This window comes from Marmota flaviventris, chromosome 9, assembly GCF_047511675.1.
Source record: "Marmota flaviventris isolate mMarFla1 chromosome 9, mMarFla1.hap1, whole genome shotgun sequence".
NCBI lineage: Eukaryota > Metazoa > Chordata > Mammalia > Rodentia > Sciuridae > Marmota > Marmota flaviventris.
The window spans coordinates 103,552,874-103,570,256 of NC_092506.1; the positions used below are offsets into that span (position 1 = coordinate 103,552,874).

At 47.4% G+C, this 17,383-nt stretch overlaps 1 protein-coding gene across 7 annotated transcripts; it reads left to right on the forward strand.

Annotated features, from left to right (window-relative positions):
• Positions 1–91: 91 nt before the first annotated feature.
• C2cd2l (C2CD2 like) lies at positions 92–13,880 on the forward strand. Of its 7 annotated transcripts, none has more exons than XR_011708611.1 (16): positions 92–220; positions 4,508–5,533; positions 7,448–7,543; positions 7,896–8,015; positions 8,175–8,285; positions 8,371–8,487; positions 8,576–8,687; positions 8,805–8,913; positions 9,562–9,626; positions 9,715–9,842; positions 9,938–10,112; positions 10,824–10,925; positions 11,063–11,199; positions 11,287–11,572; positions 11,692–12,201; positions 12,289–12,376. XR_011708611.1 is itself a non-coding variant. In XM_071616765.1 (16 exons), exons 3-16 carry the CDS (start codon positions 5,180–5,182, stop codon positions 13,006–13,008), a joined length of 2,124 nt encoding a protein of 707 aa, XP_071472866.1. In that variant the 5' UTR covers positions 92–220; positions 1,015–1,185; positions 4,508–5,179; the 3' UTR covers positions 13,009–13,880. The 7 variants fall into 7 exon arrangements, 6 of the variants coding, with proteins under 6 accessions (XP_071472866.1, XP_027786324.3, XP_027786321.3 ...); XM_071616765.1 differs by lacking the exons at positions 11,692–12,201; positions 12,289–12,376 and adding exons at positions 1,015–1,185; positions 12,797–13,880; XM_027930523.3 differs by lacking the exon at positions 11,692–12,201 and adding an exon at positions 12,797–12,886 and having other exon boundaries at positions 12,289–12,431.
• Positions 13,881–17,383: the final 3,503 nt, after the last annotated feature.

Consider the following 17,383-nt stretch of genomic DNA (forward strand, 5'->3'; position numbering starts at 1 on the left):
TTGTACCACGTGTTCGACCCTACTCACACTCTCTCCACGTCAGTTTTGGCTAGGTCGCCCCCGCAGGTCACGTTTAAAGGGCCAGTACCCAGCGCTTAATCCGGGATGTCTTGGAGCCAGGAAGATGGCTACTGGAAGCCGGGGGACGAGCGGGAGGAACGAGGGTGTGGAACCTCACCTACTGTTCAAATAACCTGTTGTCAACGTAGTCTAAGTCAAGGTAAACACAACTCGGTTTCCTTAAGCGCAGCTGCAATTTAGAAGGATGATGTAAATTCTAAAGCGTAGACTTTTGAAAAGCCCCTTCCACTCTGTACTTTTCCCTCAACATCCCACCCACCTCCTGCCCCCACTGTAACAGTTCGTTGCCCGGCAACCCAGTGAGGCACCTCACTACTGAAGTGCCTTTAGGTCTTGAATTTAACTCGGGACTTTAACTTGCTCTTGGATCACTGCATTGTGCCAAGCTCCCAGAACGAGCAGATGGAGGCCTAGGCATCGGAAAGGACTAAGGAGACAGGAGAACCAGATCCACACCTGGCTTCTTGTGAGCCTGCCCATCTCCTCCTAGTCAGGTTTCTTTCTCCACATTGCTGTACTTTTGTTTGACACTTTTCTCCTGCAATTAACAGTTCACCTGCATCTTCATTCTCTTACACACACACACACACCACAAGCAAATTACTTCCATTCTTCAGACAGGAAATCACAACCTGGAATTAAGAGATGACTCAAATAGTCTCCTACTTTGTCCATCCTTTCCAATATGTCATATTTTAGTTATCAGGATAGGACTGGCTCTTTTTAGGTCAAAGACAATCTTTCCTTTCTCTCCATATCAGGTATAAACTGCCCTTTCTACTTGAAGGTGGCTATAATTAACAACAACAACAAAATGTATTAAATACATACATATATAATCCCACTAATTTACTGGATAGTATTCCATCAGATTTTGTTTTTCTGTGTTTGTGCGTGCAAAGTCTCTGGAGGCAAGTGTTTTCCTTTCCACAGGGTGTCCCCATGGGGCTAAGGACACAAGGACATGTGTGTACAAGGCATCATCACATGAATCTGTATCTGGAAGATGAATAGAGAGTAATTGGTGCACATGGAGGGTGCAACAGGTTGTGACCAGAGAAAGTGAGAGGGCCTTAAAGAAGAGAATTTTCTCAAAAGATTTCAGTAAGTGGTAAGAGTAGAAAATCCTTTCTTCCATATGGGAGAGTGAGAATGAGATGTTAGGAGCAGGTGGAAAGGAGGAGCTTGGGTGATCCCCAGAGAAGGCACCATTCAGTTATCTTGTTGATCAGGAGCCTAGCCGTCTGAGACTCCCTGAAGGTCTGAGATACAATCTGTATCTATTTTATTATTATTATTGTTAGAAGGCCAATCCTCATAAATTTTCCTTCCCACCTGGCTTAAGCCCTAAAATCTCTTCTCCAAAAATCATCATCCCATCCATCCCCTTGAATAAGAGGACAATACATCAAGGATTCATCATCCATATATATGTTACCATCAGAAAATGGTTACCTAGATATTTGTCATATAATTTGAATAATTTTGTTCCCATAATGGTAAATGCCCAATTGATTATCAGACTAATCAGAGAGAGAAACAAACACATGACTCACTTGAAAATTTGGGCCTTTTCTAGTAAAAGTTCAAAGCAGTAGCTGAATGCTGAAAAACAGTCATTAGGATTTATAAATCATCTGAGTTGTTACTGGTCTTGGGCTGAGCAGGCAATGTTTACAATGTAAATTTCCTTCTGAGCAGCCCTGAGCTCCAAGTAAGTAAAACCAATCCACTTTTTTTTTTTTTTTTGGTGGGGGGCCGGTATGAGAGATTGAACTCAGAGGCACTTTAACCTTGAGCTACCTCCCTAGTCCTTTTTATTCTATTTTATTGTTACTGGGGATTGAACCAAGGGCTCAACTACTGAGCCACATCCCCAACCCTTTTTTATATTTTGTTTTGAAAAAGTGTCTTGCTTAGTTGCTTAGGGCCTCCTTAAGTTGCTGAGGATGGCTTTGAACTTTCGCTCCTTCTGCCTCAGCCTCCCGAAAGTCACTGGGATTACAAACATGTTCCACCATACTCAGCCCCTTTTATTTATTGAGACAGGGTCCTGCTAAATTGCTGGGGCCGGCCTTGAACTTGTGATCCTCCTGCTTCAGCCTCCCAAGTCACTGGAATTATAGATGTTCCCCACTGTGCTCACTCCAATCCATTATTAAGTTCATTTCCAGACTAAACTTTTCCTGAAAATATTTCACAGTATTTAAAAAGACCATGAGACTGCTCTTGATAGTCCAGGACTGTGACACTTATAGGACCCTAATTGTAGCTCTGCCCAGGCAGCTGAGTTGCTCCTTGCCCCCTGCCATTTCACAATACTGGGAATTGAATGCAGAGTTGCTCTAACACTGACCTATATCCCCAGCCCTTCTTATTTTCTTATTTTGAGACAGGGTCTCACTAAGTTGCCTAGGCTTATCATGAATTTGTGATCCTTCTACCTTAGCCTCAAGTAGTGGGATTGCAGGCATGCGCCACTGCCTGTGGCACTGTGTCTTTTTACCCTTCCCCTATCAGTCCAGCTAACAAAAGTCCTTAGCTGAAAGCAAGCCCTAGGAGCTCCCATTCCATTCCAAAGATGGAAATACAGAAATTCTTAGTGTTTACATATATATTGGAATATTTTCTGTTACATTTCTTAAAATTACAAGCAATTTGAAAATCCTTACTTATATACATAGGAAACTCTTTAAGTAAAATAGGGAACACAAAGTGATATAAATGCAATTGCTTCCCCCAAGGAGAACTTTGGCATATTTAAAGTACCTTGATTGAACATGAGGGAAGAGAGATGAGTAAGACATGATCCTCACTCTTAGGCAATTTCCTGATGAACAGAAAAAACAAACATTTAAACAACCAGCTAGACTGTAATGCAAAATGAAATGGGTGCTTGAGGTCTAACTAATTCATGTAAGACTGAATTTGGAAGCAGATCTGGCAGCATAGGACCAAGCACCTAGTGGAGGAGTTGAGGAAATGAATCTGAACTCAGAGAACTGAGATCCTTGGGAGGTCCAAATTTTCCTAAAGAAGGATTCTTGGTAGAAGAGGGTCTTTTGCATGTGGACACTTCCAGCAAAGTCTTCTCCTCTAATCCTGATTGTTCTGCCCACTCAACACTCCCTCGTGGGTTCTGGATCTGAGCTTTTCCTCCCTTGATTTCACATCTTCCGCTCCCCTGATACTAGAAATGGAAACTCTAGGAATCCCCATTGTTTTTGGAGTTTGGTGATATTGTGTGAGCAGGGCCATAGTAAGATTACCTCATCACCCACTTCTCCACATTACTCCTTACACTGGAATTTAAGGATACCTCAGACTCTTCTCTGCCTCATATGACCCTGCTGCCAACCTGCCAGGTCCTTCCTAGCCTTACAACCCATGCTTTAGAAGGCGTTGGTTATTCTCCTGTGCTCATTCTTTAGACAACCAAATGGATTTGGAAGATATTTAACACCTTCCTTTCTACCTCTCTGGAAGGCACTATGTGCCAGAGACCTTCCCATATGTGTGAAGAAGGGGCTCTTGGGGCATAGGAATGCCTTTGAATTCTTCTGTAGGTTTTTCTTTCCCCAGAAAGCAAAGATAAGCCCCAAACCTATAGGGATGGAATACTCTCTAAAACTAGGAAAAGGGGTAGGTCCTGAGACCAGAGATTGAACAATATACCTACAACACCATTTTGGGGGAAACTTGTTGCGATATCACATATTTGGGGCTTTGGGGTTTTTTTTTGTTGTTGTTGTTGGTTTTTTTTTTTTTTTTTTGGTGGGGGGAGGATTTGTTTTTGAAGCTCTCACCACTGTGTTGTCCTTGAACTCCTACTTTTTTTTCCCAACTCCTGGGTTGAAATGCTGCTCCCACCTCAGCCTCCTGAGTAGCTAGCTCTATAAGCCTGCACTACTGCATCGATGGGATATCACCTACATATTTGGATGGTACAGTCTTCTGGTCAAATCTATTGATAGTCCAGTGCTACGTTACCATCTCCCTTCTCATTACCACCCTCTCTACATGTGCTCCATAGGCAGGAGCTGTTACTATGGAAATATATTATTTTTAAAAACAGATGCATCCTAGGGCTCAGGAAATATCTCCAGAACAAACCCACACGAGGATGAGGAAGTTTAATTGGTGATCTTCCTAGGTCCTAGCTCCAAGGGGAAGGAGGTTGGTGGGTGATGGAAGGAATTCAAGGCTCCATGTTCTATTCTCAACCTTTACCAGGTTCAGGTTCCGCTTTCTGTCATATCAACAGGAACCCTGCCAGGCACTTCTTTCTGAGAGGGATGCCCTGCGCCTCTCTACCCTGGGCCTAGCTTCAGTCAGGGAATGGGAACCTAGAAGCTGCTGAGCCTGGGGGTATTGGGAGAAGGGGGCAGTGATTTCCACAGGGGTCACCGCCTTCTTAACCCCACAGGCGCCTAACTTGAAGAAATCTAAGATGCGTAGGGGAAGACGGAGGCGGCGTCTCAGATAAGTGAAGTTACTCTTGCCTTGAGCTGGGGTGAAGGGGTGCACCCCGACCGCAAGATGGGGTGGAGGCGGTCAAAGAACCTGCCTATTTTTCAAGCCAGGAACCCGCTTTGCTCGCTGCTCATCCTCCCGCCCTACTCCAGCTCTGAGCGCCAGGCTGGCCGGCCCCGCCCCGCGCGGGGTGCGGCTCCTTTAAGGGCGGGTGGGGGCGGGGCGCCGGCCGTGTTGTCAGTGTCAGCTCTGCGCACGCAGACCTCCAGGAGCCGGTGCCGGTCCGCGAGCCCCGTAGTCTCCGCAGATCAGTCCCCGCCCGGGTCCGGCGGGGCCCGCGCGGTGGGAGGAGTCGGGCGCTGGCCCGCTACTAGTCCAGGTTGGACTGCAGGACCAAGCGACGAGGGACCCGGGCAACAGAGAGAGGACCCCTGCGTCGCGACCCCTGAGGACCTCTTCTCGATCTGTGGCACCCACCAGCTCCTGGCACTCTGCTCAACAGAGCCCCCGAGCCCGCGCGCCCAGCCCCGGGGGAGCCCGCCCCCGCCCCGCGGCCCGCCCGGGCCATGCTCCCCCGGGGCAGCGGCTGAGCCCGCCGGGACCGGGACCCGAGTCCGCGCAGAGCATGGCTCTGGGCTGGGGGCAGCAGGACGTGGGCTGGGCGGCCCTGCTTTTCCTCTTCGCAGCCTCACTGCTCACGGTGTTTGGCTGGCTGCTGCAATATGCCCGGGGTTTATGGCTGGCGCGGGCCCGGAGGGGCCGGGGCTCGGGAACCGCCTTAGCCACGGAGCCGGGGGGTTCCTTGCGTGAGCTGGGCGTGTGGCGCTCGCTGCTGCGGCTGCGGGCTACTCGGGCCGGCGCCCCCGAGGAACCAGGAGTCCGGGGCCTCCTGGCGTCGCTCTTTGCCTTCAAGTCTTTCCGGGAGAACTGGCAGCGGGCTTGGGTGCGAGCGCTGAATGAGCAGGCCTGCAGGGACGGGGTGAGTTGGACGGAACCCCTGAGGTCCCTTTAGCTTTTCCTTCCAGTAGAGGGACTGCTCATACTAGGAGGGCGAGATGGGGGCGGGGAATCAACTGGGGAACCCCATGACTTCTTTTCCCTCCCAGTTCAAATGGTGCAGGTGAGGATGGGTGGGGGTTGTAAAAATCCAGTTATGTCCCAAATCTATTTTTGTGGGCTAGGTACTCTCTGGCTCCAAACACAGGCACAAGTTACCGTTCTCATAGCAACGCTAATCCCTCTGCCTGAGGGCACTTCCGCCTAGTCTGAGTGCTGGTTGGGCAAGGGGAGATAGGTGCACCTGCTGGAGGAATTTGCCTGGTCCTCATGCCACCACACCCAGTTAACATTTCATGCTCCAAATCCTTGATGTGGCCAGGGACATTCACAAGGAACATGAATTACCCCCATGCTTATCAGTAATTTCACTGCCACAGTCAAACATATCCTTTTCCTCAATGCTGATCTGCAGTGTATTTGTTGAGGGGGGAAATATCCAGGCAAAGAGCAGATTGGAAATCCATCCTTTCCAATAAATGAACTTAGAGTTGCCCCTTGAGGGTCAGTCACTACCCAGCCCAGCCTACTTCCTCCTATTGCACCATGGGCATCTGGCCTCCCAGGAAGTGGGGCAGGAAGCATGATCATGAGACCAAGGTTAGGTGGAAGGCAGAGGTCTCCCTCTTCTGGGCCCTCTCCCATCCTGGCCCAGCAACCTCTCCTTGCCTTCACAGTCTATCAGTGTCTTGCTCAGAGGGGTCTCCATTTCCAGACTCAAGTCTAGAGGTTTTGCCCTACTAGCTCCCCAAATGCCCAGAAACAGAAGTGGCCACAAGTTGCCCTGTTTCCTTTTCCCAGCTGGCCAGCTGAAAGCCAAGTGATATCTGTCAGTTTATACCTTGAACCCATCCCTCTTCATGCACCTTGTCCCTGGGTCAGAATCAACTCCCTAGGACAGCTGACTCAGCTGGACATTGGCCTCCCTTGCAGGGGGTGGGGAGATTGAGGTTCCAAGCATCCATCTCCCTGTCTCCCTTGGCCTGGTCTTTGAAGATGAGAGCTATCAGAGCAGAGAAATTGGATTCCCTTGGTTTTGCCAGGCATGTGAGCCCTGCAGATTTGTTTCTTCCATCTCAAGGCTCAAGAAAGAATTGGCGCCTATTCTGTGCCTCTTAGTTCTTCCCATCCTGCTCTTCACAGCTGTGGTTGAATTAGGGAACAGCTCTTTCAAGACCTAAGCTAAGGAGCTTTCTGCTCTAATACTATCCTGCTGTCTGCCTTGAGGAATTAGCTAGGACCCTGGACATTTGAGCCCTCTGAAGTTGCTTCTTTTCCCAGTACCTCTGGTGAAGTTTCCCAAGGCCATGCTGAGCAGTTCTTCATTCCTAAGAATATAGATAGAGTCATACTCTTGAGCTTTCACATCCTATTGAAGGTCTGGCCTCATTTCTCCAGCTCTTATCTTGCAATAAGTGACCCTACTGTTTTCACCCTTAGCTCAGTTCTGTCTCTCTCTGCCCAGCTATTATATAATATTGTTGAAAATATACTTTATTTTTTTTCCTATGTACACCTCTTTTTGGATATATGGTGAGGGAGAGAAGGGAGGCTCCTGGTATTCCAGAAGGCATCCAGGATCTGCAGTCTAAAGCTATCTAGTCTCAGGAGTAGTCTAACTTTGCAGTTCTCACCAGCCTCTAGCAGCTGCAATCCCCTAGAGAGGTGGGTCTTGAGGGAAATACCTCTTGTCCTGAAATTCTGAGCCAAGGTGAGGCCAGAAGCCAGCCTGCAGCTGAGGCATCCGCAGTGCCAGGACCCAGCCAGCAACTAAGCAGGCCAACCATGTGGGGGGTAGCTCCAGAGAACTGATTCCGTTCCCACATTACTTCCTCAGAGCTCCATCCAAATCGCCTTTGAGGAGGTGCCCCAACTCTCACCCAGAACCAGCATTAGTCATGTGACCTGCATAGACCAATCAGAGCGTACCATGGTAAGGGATGGCAATCCCCTCTTTGGGGCCTGAGCAAGGTTGACCCCAAGGATTCCCTTTAGTCTGAGGGTTCTTAACCTAGAGAGTCTGTGGCTGCTTTAATAATCTAAGGATTGGTTTCATGAGGTCTGAGAATTCCATTAAAGTTATGGCCAAAATGTTGTATGTGTGTATATATCTGTATTTTTCTGGGGAAAGGAGTCTGGCTTTTGTCTGATTCATTTAGGTGCTTATGGCTCCAAAGAGGTGAAGCCCCAAGGGAGATGGAAGGGGTCTGCTGAACCATCACAGGGCAGGGCACAGCAGGGTGAGCACCCTGCCTCCATGCCTGACCCTGCCTCACCTGTCTCAGGTGCTGCGCTGCCAGCTCTTTGCTGAGGAGGTGCGGTTCCCAGTCTCTGTGACCCAGCAGTCTCCAGCTGCCGTTTCCATGGAGACCTACCACGTCACTCTGACACTGCCACCAACACAGGTGGATAGAAACATGGGCAACTGAGTTGGGTCGGGGGAACAGTTCAATTGGCCCAGCATTTTCTGTTTGGTTCCTCTCTGGGGTAGAATTTGTCAAGGGAGGGTCCTGGAGAATTGGGAGTGGGGCAAGTCAATCCAATCTCTTTGTCTCTGTTCCTAGTTGGAAGTCAGCCTGGAGGAAATCCCTGGTGAGGGGCTGCTAGTGTCCTGGGCCTTCACTGATCGCCCAGATCTCAGCCTGATGGTGCTTCCCAAGCTGCAGGCCAGGGAGGTAAGAAGAGAAGGCTGGAAGAGAATAGGCAGAACAGCAAGGCAGGCAGAGCAGGAACTCCAACTCTTCATTTTCCTTTCTGCAGAGAGGTGAGGAGCAACTAGAACTCTCAACAATTGAGGAACTGATCAAGGATGCCATAGTCAGCACACAGCCAGCCATGATGGTCAACCTCAGGGCTTGCTCTGCCGCTGGAGGCCTGGTGAGTAGAAACCCAAAGAAAAAGGTTTGCATGCACCCTATCCCCAGGGCACTATATCAGGATTATTACTCTTTTTACCTCCTTTTAGGTACCCAGTGAGAAGCCACTCGTGATGCCCCAGGCTCAGACATCCATCATCAGACCCACCCGGTTATTCCTACGGCAGCTTCGAGCATTTCATCTAGGAAGTGAACTGAGAGGTGAGAGGTAGAAGTAGCTAGAGGACTGGCAAGGCCATGGTCACAGGTACTCCCTGTCATTCTGCCATAGCTTCCCATATTTGGTCTGAGCATCTTCCAACTTCTGGTTACTCACAGGCAATGAAGAACTGTGCTGTGTAGCTGAGCTTGACAACCCCATGCAACAGAAATGGACCAAGCCTATGAGGGCTGGTCCCGAGGTGGAATGGACAGAGGACCTGGCTCTGTAAGGAATGACCCCACCCCCAACCCCTGCTCCCATGGGCAGACTGAGGATGAAACCCTTCTAGCATAGCTCTGGCATGAATCAGTTCTGCATTCAGTAGACTTTGGTGTGAGCCTCTATCATATGCCAGGCCCTAACCTAGGTCCTGGGGATATAGACATGACCAAGATACAGCCCCAACCCCTAGGTTAATCACAGGCTTGAGGCAGTGACAGATGTACATAGAAAAGATAGTACAAGCATGCCAATGAGGTTCACACCTCATGGGGTGGGGAGGTAATTCTCATAGTGGAATAAGGATCAGAGTAGGCTTCATGGAGGAGGTGGCATGGAGTAACAGAGTGTGAAAGTATTCTTGGCAGAAAGAACAGCTTGAGCAAATGGAAGAGGGTGGTTTGGGATTGAGTGATCAGCTAGTCAGGGTAGAGTAGGGCTGGAGCATTTGAATGCCTGCCTAAAGAGAGCTATCTATGCTCAGGCTCTGCCCCATTCTCTTGGGAAGATGGAAGAATTGAAGAATAGGATAATCTGATCAGAGCTCCAGTACTCTAATTTATGTATCTATCTTTCTGCCTCTGGCCTGTGATGGATCCAAGAGTGGGTTCAGTGTACTAATCTTCCCCCTCCCTGGTATGTCTTGGCCCACAGGGATCTAGGCCCCCAGAGCCGGGAGCTGACCCTCAAAGTGCTAAGGAGTGGCAACTGTGGAGACAGTGAGTGTGGGGCAAAAGGGGCACTCTGGGTGGGTACTGAGTGGGGCCTGGTCATGGGTCCAGCTCACAGTGCCACCCCTGTCCCCAGCTGAGCTCCTGGGCCAGGCCAAACTGCCTGTGGGCCCCCCCTCCAGACCACTATCTCGAAGACAGGTGTGCCCACTCACCCCAGGGCCAGGGAAAGCCCTGGGCCCAGCAGCCACCATGGCAGCAGAGGTGAGAAGCTGATCCCTCGGGGGGAGGAGAATGGGTGGTCACCGGGCCTGGGTGACTCTGAGGCCCTGACACCTTGCCCTCCCACCCCTTGGCAGCTGCAGTATGAGGAAGGCTCCCCTGGGAACCTGGGCACACCCACTCCCTCCACTCCACGCCCCAGCATCACACCTACTAAGAAGATTGAGCTGGATCGGACCATCATGCCTGATGGCACCATTGTCACCACTGTTACCACTGTCCAGTCCCGGCCCCGTGTAGAGGGCAAATTAGGTAAAGAGAAGGAGCCTGGAAGCCCAGCTCTAGCCAGGGGCCATATACTGTAAACCCATGGCAGAACAGGGAAAGAGAACCCTGTTTCTTGGCATTCTGCTTTCATCCTGCCACTTCTTCCTCATGATCTCTCTCTCACACTTTTCCTTACATCCCTCCATTTCTCCAGCTACTCTTCTCATCCTCAGATCTTTCTGTATCTACCAATCCCTCATACAGGACTCTTGCTCTTCTACCTGTCCACATTCCCCTCTGTCTTTTCATGGGTCTCTTTCCTTCTCTGACTCCAGTCCCAACTGACTAATTGTCCTTTCCTTCATTTTCAACTTTCTAACACCCTGGAGACCCTCCAACACACCTAGTAGCCTCTGTGGCATTTCTCCCTCAGTGGCCCTCAATCATACTTCTTTCATCTTTAGGAGTCCATGGCAGTTCCCCTACCTCCAGGAGCCCCTGTACCTCCTCTGTACACTCTCCATATTTTTATGACATCTGCTCAAACTCTTAAATGGGCCCTATGGCACTTTCCTCACTCCCTTTGGTTCCTGTGGTATCTTATTGTCCCCTTGGCATCTTCTTAATCACCCTAGTGGTTAATCATCCCTTAATCATTCTTACCTCTGAGTCAACCAAAGTCTGCATCTTGACAAAGATAGTAGGGGGGCCACTCTAAAGCACCTCCCAGCTCACTGACCCTCCCCCACCCACCAGACTCCCCCTCCCGCTCCCCGTCCAAGGTGGAGGTGACTGAGAAGACGACAACTGTGCTGAGTGAGAGCAGCGGCCCCAGCAATGCCTCCCACAGCAGTAGCCGTGAGTGGGGAATGGGCATGTGTGACTGCTGGGCACTGATGCACTATAGTCAAAAACCACTTTGGGTGGGGCAGGAGGAGTTTGAGTCCAAGAAGATGCCAGGGAGAAGTCAGATTATCTATTCTCTGGGCACCCAGCAGGGGAGAGTCACCTTTCCAATGGCTTGGACCCAGTAGCAGAGACAGCAATTCGCCAGCTGACTGAGCCCAGTGGGCGGGCAGCCAAGAAGACACCCACCAAGCGCAGCACTCTCATCATCTCTGGGGTTTCCAAGGTAACAGGGCTCTAGAGAAAGGAGCTGGGCTAGGGAAAAAGCCCTAATGGGTCACTTCTGCACATTAAAACTCATCCCTTCTGCCAGGTGCCCATTGCTCAGGACGAGTTGGCACTATCCCTGGGCTATGCAGCCTCCCTGGAAGCCTCAATGCAGGAAGATGCAGGCACCAGTGGAGGTCCCTCTTCACCTCCTTCTGACCCACCAGCCACATCCCCAGGACCTCTAGATGCCCTCTCTAGTCCCACGAGTGTCCAGGAAGCAGATGAGACAACTCGTTCAGATATTTCTGAGAGGCCATCGGTGGATGATGTGGAGTCAGAAACAGGGTCTACGGGTGCCCTGGAGACCCGCAGCCTCAAGGATCACAAAGGTGGGAAGATATTGGAAGGATGCCCCCTGCTTTTATACCCAGTATTGTGACCTTGGTCCTACTAAACAGTTAGGGACATGAGGGGCTCAGCTGACTTGACTTCTCCTTCCTTCCCTAAGGTGCAGGCAAGCCAGAGGAGAGAAGGGAACTTGGTGCTTCAGTTCCTGGCCTGGATCTGACAGGCTTGGGTGACAGGAAGGGATGCCAAATGATTTCCCTTTACCTCCATTTTTTTTTTTTTTCCCTTCCTGGGTCTAAAGGCCTGTCTGCCTGCCTTTTTTTGTTTGTTTGTTTGTTTGTTTTTAATTCTTCCCCTTTGTGCTGAACCTACCCATACCCCATGAGTATAAGACATTCTACACTGGCGAATGTTAGGATTATACCTCTCACAGTGACACAGGCCGTGGACTGGTCTGGTAGATCTAACTTTTTTTTTTTTTTGTACTGGGGATTGAACTCAGGGGCACTTAACCACTGAGCCATATCCCCAGCCCTTTTTTATATTTTATTTAGAGACCGAGTTGTTTAGCACCTTGCTAAGTTGCTGAGGCTGGCTTTGAACTCGTGATCCTCCTGCCTCAGCCTCCCGAGCCACTGTGATTATAGGCGTGCACCTCCATGCCCTGCTGGTAGATCTAACTTTAAAGGCTTACCCCGAAACATATTAATCTGTTGACCAATGAGCCTATCAACCATGAATCTGTTTATGATTTAAGCCTACATCACTTCTTGGGATGATGAGATTCCTAAGTCCAAAGCCTGCTGTGTAAGCACCTTCTTCGTCCTCTTGGTCCTGAATTTACCTCACTGAAGTTTTGATGCACCACTTCCTGTGCACACCCTGGAATGCAGTAAATAAGTTAGTGTCAACCTACCTTTTTCTTCATGATTTATAGACATTGGGGGAACACCTTCTGCATGGCCTTTGTCTCTCCATAAGAAAGAGCCCAATTCCAAGCTGTCCTCTCAGAGCAGCTGACCTGTGACATTCCTCTTTGGGCCAGAATCAGAGGGGCAAGTGCAACCATAGCTATGAACTCACCATTTCTTCCTCAAGATGGATAAAGCACATGTTTGCCTTCTACCTTCCTAAGAAAGTCTGCCAGGGCACTGGTTCTGTTCCTCATCTTCTGACCCTCCATCCTTGGTCCTTTCTCTGTCTTTCTCACACCTCACCCCCTCATGCCACTCTCTCTGCCTCAGTTACACCCTCTTTCCCCACAGTGAGTTTCCTGCGCAGTGGCACTAAGCTCATTTTCCGCCGGAGGCCTCGACAGAAGGAAGCTGGTCTGAGCCAATCACACGACGACCTCTCCAACACGACAGCAACACCCAGTGTCCGAAAGAAGGCTGGCAGCTTTTCTCGCCGCCTTATCAAGCGTTTTTCCTTCAAATCCAAACCCAAGGCCAATGGCAACCCCAGCCCCCAGCTCTGAGGGCCCTCCTTACCTCCTGAGCTAGGAGAGGGCAACAGTTCTCTCAGTCCATTCCCCACATCCTCTTCTGTACCCCTTCCTGGATTCCCAGTGCCAGGGCCAGGAGAGCCCTTGGGTTCCAGGAAACCCTGTCCAGCCTGGGCTTTGGAGCCAGTTGGAAGGGTACTTGCAGTGGGAAGTGTTCAAGAAGTGGGCATCCATTGCTGTGGACACAGAAGAACGTTCATAGCTGGGAGTAAGAGATGGGCTCTGTCCTGGCATGTGTGGACATTCCTCAGAAGCCTTGGCCCCCTGCTGATACTGGCCCCCCCCACAAGGAGTCCCAGGGTGCTCAGTTCCTCAGCAGGTCCTTCCTCCCTTATTTATTCTCTTTTCTATTTATATGCGTGGTCTAGGACCCTCAGCAAACAGATGACAGAAGGCATCTCCTAGGTGACCCTTCTTTTCTGTACCAGGAGGGTAGGTAATTCCCAGGAAGGGTTCCCATACCTCCCTCAGGTCCCTACTCAGACCAGCACCAGTGTCTGCCTCTGAGGACATTGGTGGCTCATAGGAAGCCAGGCCAGCGCCCGGGATGGGGGGCAGGTACTCCCCACCTCCCTGCCTCCCCTCCTGCTCCTCATTCCTCCCTCCCCCTTTATTACCATTTTTGTACTTGATGATTTCTCCCTGAGTAATGACTCAGTTTGAAGGAGGGAACCAGGAGCCTGGTGGGAAGCCTTCCCCAGAGAGATGGCTTGAGGAGCTTTAAAGACTGTGAATGGAGCAAGAGCACGGCTGCACCTCTGTATGTTGGGGGATGATGACGTCCATTGCTGTGTGATGGCTTGGAATTTAATTTATTAAATTAAAGTCAAATTGGAGTTTATAAACTGGGCAATTGCTTATCCTTTGAAAAGGAAATAGACTTTGGATTGAAGAATGGAAAGATGAGAGATAGGGATCCAATTAGTGAGATGGGGCAAATGTTCCTGCACTGAAAAAGGTACATGTAGAGAGGATAGAAGAAGCAAGAGGCCTGGAAGGGTGAAGTTGCAGCAAAAATGTCTTATTAGCTAGTCCAGCATCTTCATCCCCTTTTCTCAAGCAGGCTGCTCCCTCCAGGACATGGTAGAGTTCAGAGCATGGACTCTACAATGAGACTACCTGGATTTGAGTCCCAGCTCTGCTAATTACCCGTGTGAGTTTGGGCAAGTTATAAAATCTGAGTTTTCTCATCTGTAAAATGGGGACTGTGGTAATAGCAGCTACCATTCAGTTGTGGGTGAGATGAAAATGAGTAAAGTGCTTAGAAGTCTGCTGCACATCATCATTGCTAAGTAAGTATCAACTATTGCCTCAGAAGAAACGAGGAGGGGGAAGTCTTACAAGTGTTTCATCATAATAAAAAGTCTTATTCCTAATTGTGGGCAAGTTTTAGCAATACCAGCAAATTCTGTCCCTGGTTCCTGTCTTCCTGGATCTTATACAGACCTTAAACCAGGTAAGCTGTTACTGAGTCTGCCACAAACACTGAGTGACCTTGAACAGGACACTAGTCCTTTCTGAATCTCAGCTTCCTCATCTTTGACGTAAAGATGATCTGAATAATCATTCAGGTTACTTTTAGCCTTGATATTCTATGACTTGCTTGTACCACAGAGGGTTCAAGCCATGTGCCTTTGGGTAGAGAGCATGAAATTGTTAATATTCCCTATGCTCCTGTCCATTTTAGTCACAGAAGATGGGATATTTAGAAGTGCAGATATTTAGTATTTGGTTAATTTTTATATAGTAAAATGTTCAAATCTGGGTCTTGAAAACTCAAGAGAGATTTTTGCAAGCTGTTTTCTGTAGCCTGATAAATGTGACTTATAGTAGTTACCAAGGAGCAGTTTGTTTACCAGTATGATAGACAGGCAAACACCATGAACTTATAATATCATGGGAAACTTTTGTTGATGGAGGGCAGATCTTAGATTCCCACTGGACCTAGGATTGAATACATGGTAACTGGAAATTATACTCAGCTTGTGGTGCTGAGCACCCAGAGATCAATGCAGTCACATATTGTTATAGTGAAGATAATCCTGATCTCATTTCAAATATAGTAATTTTAAAAATTAATGCAGGGCTGGGATGTAGCTTGGTGGAGTACTTGCCTAGCACCACAAAAAAAGGGCAAAAGAAATATGAAATATAATTTCATCAACTTTATCCATTTCACACTGTCAAAAGAGATCCACCGTTTTTAATGAGAATGAATTATGCTTTAATTTTTTTTGTAGCAGCTTTTAAGGAACAAATCTCAGGGGCTGGGGCTATAGCTCGGTGGCCGAGCGCTTGCCTGGCATGCGTGAGGCACTGGGGTTGATCCTCAGTACCACATAAAAATAAACAAACAACAACAACAACAAAAAAGACATTCTGTTCATCTACAACTACAAAAATTAAAAAAAAATAACAAATCTCAGCATATGTCTGGATTATCCAGCCAAAATTGTGGCTTGTTTTCAACAGAAGCTGATTGAGGTGGAAGTAAACTATGCTAGACAACAAGACACTGCTTTAAGATGCAGAAACAGAGATTGGTCCCAGAGCAATACTGAAAGTTTGCTCTGAAACCTATGTTGAAGTTCACACAGCTCTGTAACTTAACTTTTTCTTCATGAAATTGCTAAAATAAAGCTAATGGTCATTTTCATCACTGAAAATGGAATTAAAACGAAATTGGCATTTCATGAAGCACTATTATAAATGTACTTCTGAATGAATAAAGTTGATAAAAAATATATTTTGTTATTTTTTAATTTTTTTTAGTTGTAGATGGAATACCTTTATTTTATTTATTTTTATGTGGTACTGAGGATCAAACCCAGTGCCTCGCATGTGCAAAGCAAGTGCTCTACCCCTTAGCTACAACCCCAGCCCCAGGTTATTTTTGAATTATATTTTTAAATAGGGACCAAGCACCAGGTGCAGTGGCACCTGCCTGTAGTCCTAGCAATTCAGGAGGCTGAGGCAGCAGGATCACAAATTTAAAGTCAGCCTTGGCAGTTTAGCAAGACCCTGTCTCAAAATAAATAAAATTAACAACAACAAAAAAACAGGACTGAGGATGTAGCTCAGTGGTAAAGCACCTCTGGATTTAATCCTCAATACCACAAAATAAAAGGGCAGGGGGCAAGGTACAATTTATAATTCACTCTTGCGTTGTTCAAAACAAAACTTATGCACAAACTGGACATTTTCTTTTCTCTTTTGCAGTCCTGGGGAACAAATCCAGGACCTCCCATATACTAGGCAAACATTGTACCACCACTGAGCTATACCCCAAATCATGATCCATTTTAATGCATCTCTAAACCTATTTATATTGAACATTTAATGTGTTTTCTGATTATATAAATTAGGTTTATTTCTAGGTTAGAAGATATAAAAAATTATAAGGGAATAAAATATCAATCCCAATGAATGCTAAGGTATATGATTTGTACATGATTTGACATCTTTTAAATTTTTTTTCTTATTATTTAGTCATAGATGGACATAGTACCTTTATTTTATTTATTTTGTTTATGTGGTGCTGAGTGCCCAGAGATATACCCCCAATCATGATCTATTTTAATGCATCTCTAAACTTATTAAACATTTAATGGGTTTTCTGATTATATAAATTAGGCTTATTTTTAGGTTAGAAGATACAGAAAATTATGTCAATAAAATGTCAATCCCACTGAATTTTTGTAAGGTACATTATTTGACATCTTTTTTTAAATATTTATTTTTTAGTTTTTAAGTGGACACAATATCTTTATTTTACATTTATGTGGTGCTGAGGATCGAACTCAGTGTCTCAAGCATGCTAAGCAAGCACTCTCTTGAGCCATAACCCCAGCCCTAGTTGACATCTTTTTAAATTTTTTTTATTATTATTATTCAGTCATAAATGGACGCAGTATCTTCATTTTATTTATTTATGTGGTGCTGAGGACCAAACCCAGAGCGCGTGCAAGTCAAGCACTCTACCACTAAGCCACAACCCCCAGCCCTTATTTGACAACTTGAACTGAGTAAATTACTAAATTTCAGCCACTGGACTAAGTGATTGGGTTATAAAGGTGAAGAAAGAGACATAATCCCTGTCCCCCCTCACTGACTAGACTAGTGTAGGATGCAGTCAAATAAACAGGTAAACAAAATAATATCCATAATGTGATGGAGCTGTACTGGGAAATACAGGAAAGGACTGTCAAGGAAAACTTCGGGGTTTGAAAAGAAGTATCTTCGCTGAGACCAGAATGAGTAGTAATCAATCAAATAAGTGTGAGATGGAGAAGGGGAAGATTATTTCAGGGAGCAAAAAGAGTAGGTACAAAGCATGAAAAGTGATAGG